At 43.2% G+C, this 9,763-nt stretch overlaps 1 protein-coding gene across 1 annotated transcript in view; it reads right to left on the reverse strand.

Annotated features, from left to right (window-relative positions):
* Positions 1–9,763, reverse strand: part of AOAH (acyloxyacyl hydrolase) — a 137,377-nt gene that overhangs the window by 43,966 nt on the left and 83,648 nt on the right. Inside the window, exons 13-14 of the mRNA XM_039862763.1 lie at positions 2,010–2,014; positions 1,246–1,328 (exon numbers count right to left, since the gene is read on the reverse strand). Coding sequence (XP_039718697.1) covers positions 1,246–1,328; positions 2,010–2,014 — 88 coding nt within the window. The remainder of the gene's footprint in view (positions 1–1,245; positions 1,329–2,009; positions 2,015–9,763) is intronic.

Here is a 9,763-nt window from a genome sequence, read left to right on the forward strand (position 1 = left end):
TTCCTCAATTCTGAGAAATGTATTTTAACAAATTTAATATTGGGTTGAGTGTGGTAATCAATGTGTGCTTTGTAATTTTTCCTCTCAGAGCTGTTACAATCAGTGGCATCTTGGAACTGAAGAACTATAATAATATTCGACTTTCAGTTTGTTGAAAGGACTAGCTGAAATAGTATACATAAGTATGCTTAGCTCTTGTGAGAGATCAATAGATATCGGCTGTTATTTTATTAGTGAAACGTCTGTTTTGTTCTTAGAATAGAACATTTTGCGTAGAGTGTACGTTGTAAGAAATTCGTAGGTCATTATATGTAGTTAAAAGTCGCAGTGCTTGGAAAATTCCTCAGCATCCTCGTTAATCAGAGATGGCCCGGGATGGAAAATAGCTTTACCTTTATGTGCCACGTCTAATCTGTTGATGGTGATTGTCAGATGTGCTGTGTCGTGAGAACCGCTGGGGCAATTCTGGGTGTAGCAGACAAGAATGTCAAGGTCGATCAGAAATATCTTCCCTGGGCTTAGGAAGATGGAGTGGTGACACACAGCCTGTTTGCCATCTCTGCATTATGGTGTCACAGGACATGACTTGGCAGTTCAGTAGGCACTGGCCAGGCCATGGCTTATCAATCAGGAGTTTCACCAAAATCTTGTGGCCATGGCTTGAATCTGGGTCCCGGGAGGGAAGTGAGAACCCCACGGGTAAGAAGCCAGCCCAGAAGACGCAACTATCCTGGGCAACCTGGGAAGCTGATGGACACCTGCAACCCTCCACGACACTCTAGAAACACGTTCCTTTCCTTAACGGCTTTGGGGATTTCAGCCACTTTGCTGTTTTTCCTAAAATTCCGACCCTGGTAGAAATGTGGCAGACTTTACACGAGTGGAGAGGGCGGAGTCTTTGCAATGACCTTGATTTGGCTCAGCTCCTGTTCTGCTAATGGTTACTTAGGTCCTTCCTCCTGGGCCTTGATCACCCCGCACCGGGGCCTTTCTAGAACCTGTTGGACGACTGACCTGCCCCCTCGCCTGCGCCTGACTGTGTCTTGTTCTTGTCCTATTTCGCTGTGGGGAAAAGGCCCCAAGCCAAGGTCCCCTCTCTCTGAAAGGGCCATGGCGTCGGAAAGGGAGACGATTCATTTTGTCCCGTGGTCCTCGTTATATCTAATCCTCAGCTCTCGTGGCACTTCAGAAATGAAATCCGCCATTAAAGGCGCCTCGGGGACGCGTAAGCGGAAGGCTACATACCGTTTTTGGAAAGATTCTGGTAGTCTCTGTGATTGCAGTGGTTTCTTTCTCGTAAACGGAGGTAGAGAGAGTTTTCTTTAATTCTGAAACAAATAAGATCAACAGAACATGTTTTTCTTATGGGTTTTAAAAACCGTGGCGGAAATGAACTCGGAAACTCAAACCTCTGCAGACACATCTTTCCTAAACTGTCAGCGTAAGAGCCGCGATAAGGGACGGTCCTACGAAACGGGTCGCGTGGATGTGGCAAGATCGAACTCTTTCTCGTCAGGAAGGCCTCCAGAGTCGTCCCTCTTTAATCTCGTTTACCCAAAGCCGCTTTAAGTCCCTCGAGCAACTAACTGGTCCTCTTTACGGTCTCCGTTATTTTGAACCCGACCCCATTCCCTTTCCCCTTCCAGTCGCCGTGATGCCGTGGCAGACGCTCACGTCCTTCACATCCATCTCTCCTCTTGGTCCGTTTTAACAGAACTTTGACTAGGACATGTGTCTGCCCAGAAGGATGACTGCTTTACCCAGCTTCACCTGCTGAGATTGGCCTCTTCACTTAGGTATGGACGGTGAGATAAAAGTGGAATTATTTCGCAGCAGTTTCTGGGAATGTTTCTTAGGAAACGATTGGCAGGTGGCCCCGTGCTCACTCTTTGTCCTCCTGCTCCATTCTGCTGCCGTTTTAGACTGTGGGGCTTAGTTCTATACTGGGAAGGCAGAGCAGTGAGCTGGAGGGACCTCGAAATTCAGTAGATCGAGCTCCCATACCGGACCTGGACTGCACGTATCTGAACTTTTACATTCGAGAGAAATAAACTCCTGTATCATCTTATGTAACCACCCACATGTTGAATCTCTTTGTTACTTATCACTGAATCTAATACTAATAGACACAGAGATAAGAGAGAAATTTGTGACCAGCGTCAGGCCATGATTGCACATATTTTAAGCCATTTTCTTGGCTCTTCTTCGTCCCATCTTTGATTTTCTATGCTTTTTTGGCCAAGGTTTAATTTAATTTAAATGTAATTGAATGTTATAGTCTCTATACTTTAATAGGCTTCCTAAAATCCTTTTTGAATAAGACCGGGTATAAACTAATGAATAATGATCACACTCAGAAGTATTGGATCACTCCTCAAATGTATCTTCTTTTCATTATAACTTTATGTCTCACAACCTTGCATAAATCACTGCTAATTTGGAAGTGTTACCTAAGTCTCGCTCATTGTATGATACTGTTTGACAACTGTCTCAGTGAAGCAGAAAGGTAAGTGTGTATCAGGCCTGGACACTGGGATGCACTGTAAGTGGCAGTCTTTTTGAGGTCTGAGAAAACTTATAATATTTCTTAATAGAAGACTAAGTTGTCTGAGCAATATTTCAAGTCTGAGCAATATTTCAAGTATGGGATTTTTTTGACTTATTTTACTTTGTAAAACCGAAGCTACGCATGCACATAGTTAAAAACAAACAAACAGACAAACAAACAAACAATCTAGTTCATTTTACCGGGTGATGTTTATTGAGACTTACTAGGTTCCAGGCTCTGTTCTAGGCACCTGGGTCATATCGATAAATAAAAAACAACAAAGACCTCTACCCCTGTGTTGCTGACATTCTAGCCGGAAACAAACAAACAAACAAAACCCACTAAACATCACGAACAAGCAAATCATAGAGGAGGATGCTAGAAGGTGGTGTGAGCCGTAAGAAAAGGCAGGCAGGGAAACTAGGATTAGAGCGGCCAGAGCGAGCCTCACCGAAAGGCGTAGGGGACAAAGATTCAAGGCCACGGGGGCCCTGCAGAGCCCAACGGCTTACCCGTTTACCTGAGGCAACACCTCACCCCCCTCCCTTCCCATCTCCATGCCCAGCCTCAACCAATGTCCACCTTAACTGACTCAGTCTTTTGGTATTTTCTTCCAGTCTCTAAGCAACACACTTCCAAGGCTACTTCTAGATCGTTAGTCTTTGGTGTTATCTATTCATTTCTCCGCTACCAAGAGGAGGACTTAGCTCTTCACAGTTGATTTAAGATTGCTTTTCCTTCCCTTCGCAGCCCTTCTATTTCTCTGGAGTTAATAGCTGCCTATTGTTTCTTTGCTTAACTTTTTAAGTATTTATCATCAGTTCACCCTCGCATCTTTTATAGTTGTTTGGTCCCTTTTCGGCACGCTCCGATTTATCAGGTAGCTTATCCATTTCACTTCTGCGTGTGTGAAAATCTCTCCGGAGACTTGCCGGCCTCTCACCCCGCTGCGTGGCAGAGATATCCTGGGAGGGCCCTTCCTCCTCATCCTGGGGGTTCTCTCCACCTCTTCGTGGCTTGTTAGATTTCTTGTTTCCCGGAAGGCCACACTGTCCTTGTTTTTGATGGAGAGCTTTTTAGTAACTTTTGAAGGATGTGTGGGAAGTAACATTGTTATTTTTTCTAGAATTCGTATATCTGAAAAAGTTTTTATTTTTTGACTCGGTCTCCACAATTTCTAGTCTTCGCATCCTATTTTCCATCTCTTTGTCTTTTTCTCTATTTTCTGGGTGATATTCTCAACTCAGTATTTCAACCTTTCTATGACAATCACCCTATGTCACTAGTATAATTTTCAAGACATCTTTTTTCTGTTCTTTGAATATTTCTTTAATTTTAGCATAATGTTCTTGTTATACAAATAAAATATTGTCTCTTACCTCTTTGAAGATATTAATTTTAGTTATTTTTATAAGTAGGATATTAATTAAAGCTTTTAAATTTTCCCCATGAGCAAACAAAGCCATAGTCTGTTTTCTCAAAGTTGTCTTTTTTCTTTGTTTTCATATTGTCTTCACGTTCAGAGTTTCCCTCAGATGCCTGGGCTGTGTGTTGGCTTATATTTAAAAGTGGAAACTGGTTGAAAATTCAAAAGCTGATGGGAAAGTGGGCCCCTGGGTCTGACTCGCTGACTAGGACCTCACTGTTGGCGGGCTGGGCCTTTCTGCTGCCTCATCCAGTCTCATGGGCTGGTATAAGGGGATGGCTTCAGTCCTTCAGTTCATGCCTTCGGGGTTTTCCTCTTGGGATGTGCGGATCCCCCAGGAAAGGATCTCTCAGTCCCCAGCTGGGTCGCCGACACTCTGGGGCTGGGGGCATGTGGTCCCCAGCATTCATTATCATATGTTTTATAGGGTGTTCCTCTCTCCACGTATGTCTGGCGGCTCCCAGCCCAGAAGCCCTTGATGTCAGCCTCTCCAGAGAAGAAAGCTCTGGTCCTATACGAGAGTGAGGAGGAGGAGCTGCCCACCTGTGCAGAACTGAGAAGGGATCTATCTGCTTCCTCGGCAATCTTTCAACCGATGCTCCTGTGTGTAGCCTCGGCCTCCTTTCTAGAGCTGCCGCCTGTAGCCAGTTCCCAGTCCTGCAGTGCTCCCGCTGCTTGGCGACTCCTCCTGCCAGTTCAGGACGAAGCTCTACTGAGTTGACGAAGTCAATTACCACTTGTCCTTCTGCTTTCTGGCTCCCAACATTTTGTGGCTGTTGGCGCTTCCTGTTTTCTTTGTCTTTGTGGACAAATTCCTTTATTGTCGCTTTCTCACGGTTTCTCAAGGGAGAGAAGTAAATGCTTTGTTCAATCTGCTGCCTCACCCAGAAGCCTGAACTGATTACAGCCTGCATTGTTTATGCCCTCCATCTGCCTGGACTGTTTTATTCTATTTCGAAAAAGCAGATGGGAAACGGACCTTAGATCTGAGTTCAATACTAAAATAATTTCATGGTCAATAAAGAGGGATTACTTTCCTTTGGGAAAGTAACTGTTACCAATAGTTAGCCATACGTGTATTTTTGATAATTCTAAAAATGGAATTTATGTACCGAAATATTGCATTGCTCACGACCTGCTCACGGAGAGTAAGTAGTGTGGATTATTAATATTATGGATACAGTTAGTTGCACGTTTCATTATAAGAATCCAGAAATCTTTACCATCGGCGAATAGTTTCATTAACATTTCTGACCGGAAATAGCATCACGAGTTTTGGGATTAAGGCTTTGTAGTAAGTAGGCACTAGGAAGAATCTCATGTAATCAGATACTGTTTTCTTTCACCCCATCCCCCACCTCAAATATATAATCTCTCTTATAAATTCTAGAATCGAATTTGTCGTGGAGTGCTCAGGGATCCCAAGAAGACAGACAGATCAATACAGCGTTCTGAGAAGCCTGTAACACAGTGTTCTGAGAAGCCTACGAATCAAGAAGATGGCTTAATAGAAAGTTATCTGTATACAGGGTCAGCGGAACCTGAATTAACAGGGTAAACTGAGATACTGTGCATAGCGAGGTTAGCAGCAATGGCCGCTCTGGTTTTAAACCCCTCCTCCTGCTCCCCTCTCCCTTGTTGGACGAGGGCTTCCCAGAGCGATTTTTCTGTGTCTTCTTCCCTCTGTTGTGCATCACGACCCAGTCTCATGGGCTGGTATAAGGGGATGGCTTCAGTCCTACAACCTGTGGGGTGCACGGGAGGGGTGCTTGAAAGTTCTCTACCTCGTGCCTTCCCCGGTGCCTCAGGTACTGGGAGCCGGCTTGGACGTGCATTATATTAAATTCCCAATTTTATCAGCTCCATGTACTTACTGCAGGGCCCAGGAAGTACAGGCATTTTGATTGGTTGGATTTTGATTTCTAACGCCCAAGTTTAAGATGGGTGAATCTCAGACAGAACGTCTACTAATTGCTTTCCCCAACATGGGCTCAGGTAACACAAAAAAATCACTTTCTCTGAGAGCTTTCTCATGCCAGCTTCCCACTCCCTCCATCTCGCTATGACTAAAAGAAAAACAAAATCAAACAAAGAATCAAATCAAGAATGAGCCTCAGGAATAATGCAGACAAATGAAAGGGGTCGATTTAGAAGTGGAAAAATGATCACCTCCTATGTGGACTCGGAGCAGAACCTATTTGGAGAGAGGCAACGAAACAGTTTCCCAGAAGCCTTCGCATGTCAGAGGTTCGAGGGGTCAGCCAGGTATGATATTATTCAAGCAACAGCGACGTATCAGGTGCCGTTGATGTTCCTGAGGCTATTGACTCTCTCCAGAGGCATAGCTAGTCTGGGTATAAATTCTGAGGCCCAGTGGAGTTGACTCTTAGGGAATAAATAAGTCACAAAAAAGACAGGCTGGGAAGGCTAGCAGCGGTGTCAGGGAGAGATAAATGGTAGCATTCGATGTGAAGGGTTAGGGCAGAGGACTGCATTAGGATAAAATTTGATAATGCAGAGACTAGACAGTCTTTATCCAGGGACCTCCACTACGAAGTTTTAAGAAGAGGGTGGACAGTTTTCTTTCTGATGTGGATGGAGGTCAGGCCAGCATGAAGCCAGGGAGATAGATTAAAGAACTTTTAAAATTCCTTCTAGTCTTTTGATACTAGCCACATCTCAGAACTCTGTGTCACAGAGCAACCAAGATTTCAGCCTCAGAGAGAGATAAACATGCAGAACATGATCTGCTGTGCATTCAGAGAGATTGGCTGTGGGCTAATTATGCAGGGGTGTGTGCAGGGGTGAGGATGACTCTGGAGGAGGTCCTGGGAGTTCAGACATGAAAAGATTAGCAAGACAGCACGACAGATTTTGAATTTGGAGCAGCAAAATAGTACAAGAAAACAGACTTCACAGGCATTGTGTTCAATAATTCATGAGCTGTTGTACTCAGACAAGGCTTCTTACCTGTTACGTTAACCTCCCACTAAGATTCCTTCCTCTGCCCTACCCTGAGCTTGGAGTAGTTACATCTCTCCATCCTTGCTTTTCTCAGTCTCAGATTTGATTCTAGGCCACTGTATCAGGGTAAACAAACTGTGATAAAACAGAGATTTAAGACCGTGGATGCTTATAAATCTGAAAAGATCGGTTGTGACATAGAAGATTGCTTTAATAATCTAAACACCATTTCTCAAAGGACGTTCTATGAAACACTAATTTCTTGAGCTATATCTTTCTCATAAAATGCACACGCACAGATTTCACATAGTTCTGTGGTCAAATAAGTTTACAAAATGTTTCATATTATACTTTGGAGATATACAAAGCTTTTTGGCTTATTAAAGGCTCTGATAAGCCTTATACTGAATAAACTTGTTTTCCTTTATTTAAATGAGCATTTCTAAAACATATTTGACCTAGAAATCTTTTTTAAAAAATGTATGTAATACCCTTTAACATCCTGTGGAACTAGTATTTCACTGAGCGGATTTTGAAGAATACGGATGATTTATCTCTGTGATCTGTATTTGAGTATTGGATGGTCTTAAATGTCAGGTTTGCTTGGTTACACGAATTCTACTAGAGAAATTTAGAGGTTTTTAAACTTACTCTGATCAATCAAGATTGCAAAATTATATCATTGTGGACAAACATTCACATAGAGGCTTGATTTATCTATTACTGACCAAATTCACTTGTTAGCAGATCTCGCCTTTGTTTTATTCTTTCTACCTGGTTATAGAATTGATCATTTTACTTTAAATTTATTTTCTTCAATTCGTTGACTATGAGATTATTTTACTATTTTAATGAATGTTGCTAAATTCTTGTAGAACATTTATTATCGAACACACTTAGGAGTCCAAGGGCTTAAGTCCAAGAAATTGATTTTTATGCCTATCATGTCATGAAGCTGGTGATTCATTTCATGCTGTTTGTATTCCTGTTCCCTTGTTTATACTCCTAGTGTTTTCCCTGAAATGTTAATTCCTGCAAATCTGATTTGATTTAAACAGTCTGAGAAAATGCAGGGAAAGGAAGTTTCTTGATCGTAAAAGACTCTACAAATGTAAAGTGATACATTATGAACTTATTCAGTGATTCTTTCATTGAGTACCTATTATGGTGCCACGTGCTATACCAGGGGCTGGGGCTACAGAGCAGAGTCGAGCACTCGAGATGCTCAGAGTCTGGTGTGGGGTGGGAGGAGTGGGGAGACCATGAGTAATCAGTTATGACAGGTGAGGTGACATTGGTATTGGAGAAGCACAAGAGACAGTCGTCCAGGCAGATGAGGGTTCGTATGAAGAGGCTGGATAAAGGAACCGACCTGTGAGTGGTGAGAGCTGAAGCATGAACAGGGGGTAACTAGATAAGACAAAGATAAGAGCAAATGCCTATGATGCTCAAACTCACCAGTAATCAAGTGGTTCCATATTAGAACACAAATAAAATACTGTTAAAGGGGAAAAAATGAAGAAGGTGGACAGTACCCACTATTGGCAAGGATTTGGGGAAACAAGTATTTTCATACATTGTTTGTGAAAATATAAATTGGTATAGCCTTTTTAGAGGGATTACGAAAAACTAAAAATGGACGCATTATGATCTATCAATGTTTTGCTGAAGAAATCCACCTGTGTATTCATAAAGAGAATTGTAGAATATTCATTACAACATTATTGGGAATAATGAGGATTTGGAATTCAGTGGATTATGCATCAATAGGAGAATAAAACAGCTCTCCTAAGATGCCATCCAGAATTGCACGAGAACAGAAAGGGCTTCGACAAGTACTATTAGAGCAGAGCATTAATTTATAGTACCCTGTGCACAGTATGATGTCATTCATGGCAAAATTCCAACAAAGCACTTATTTCTTTATGTACAAATATATGCATGTGATGACATAGAGAGGGTCTGGACAAAAATCACACAAAATTGATCACAGGGCTTTCTTCCGGGAAAGGGGGTGAAATTGAGAGAGTTTTGGCTTTTCACTTTACGTGCCTCAGGTACTTTTCAAAAATGAAAATATGTTTATGATTTGAGTAAATAAATGAAAAAGTTGAAAATTTAAAAATAAGTCGAGTCAAGGAGGAGATCATCACAGGCGGAGGTTTGTCAGCTCATGGCGGGAGGAGTGCTTGGCCAGAGCGGTGTCTACAGATGGTCCTTCCTGCTCCAGGCATTGCCTTCGTGCACCTGCGTCCCGGCCCTTCCTGCCTCCTCTCGGACCCTGACCCTCCCTTCATCCACTGCTCTCTCTCCTTTGGCTCTTCCTATCACTGTGAGGACGCCGTGGGCCTTCTCACCTGATGAGGTCTCCCTGATCTTTTATTCCCCACCAGGCATCGCTCGATTGCTCTGCTCTCCCTCACAGTAAGACTTGTCAGGAGTTGTTTCTGCCCAGCTGCATTTCCTTCGACTCCTCCTGAACCTGTTCTCTCCAATCAGGCTTCCCTCTCCTCCCCACTGAAATGTTTCTGGTCCAAGCGTCCTCGTGATCACCGTCCTGCACACTCAGTTCCCGCCTTCCTCTGCCTCCGGCAGTGTTTGGCTGACTGGCCACTTGCCTCTGGAAACGCCTTCTTCACTTGGCCTCCCGGACACTAAACCCTTCCGGTTTTCTTTCTACTTCGAGGGCTGTTCTTTCTTAGTCTTCTCTTCCCAGACTTCTGTGTGTCGCCATCCTCTAGCCTCTGTCCTCAGCCACATTTCTTTTTCGCACTCACTCCCTGGGCCAGAAGTTCTCAAATTTTTTTTTTTTTTTTTTTTTTTTT

This window comes from Pteropus medius, unplaced genomic scaffold (genome assembly GCF_902729225.1).
Source record: "Pteropus medius unplaced genomic scaffold, Ma_sr-lr_union100, whole genome shotgun sequence".
Taxonomy (NCBI): domain Eukaryota; kingdom Metazoa; phylum Chordata; class Mammalia; order Chiroptera; family Pteropodidae; genus Pteropus; species Pteropus medius.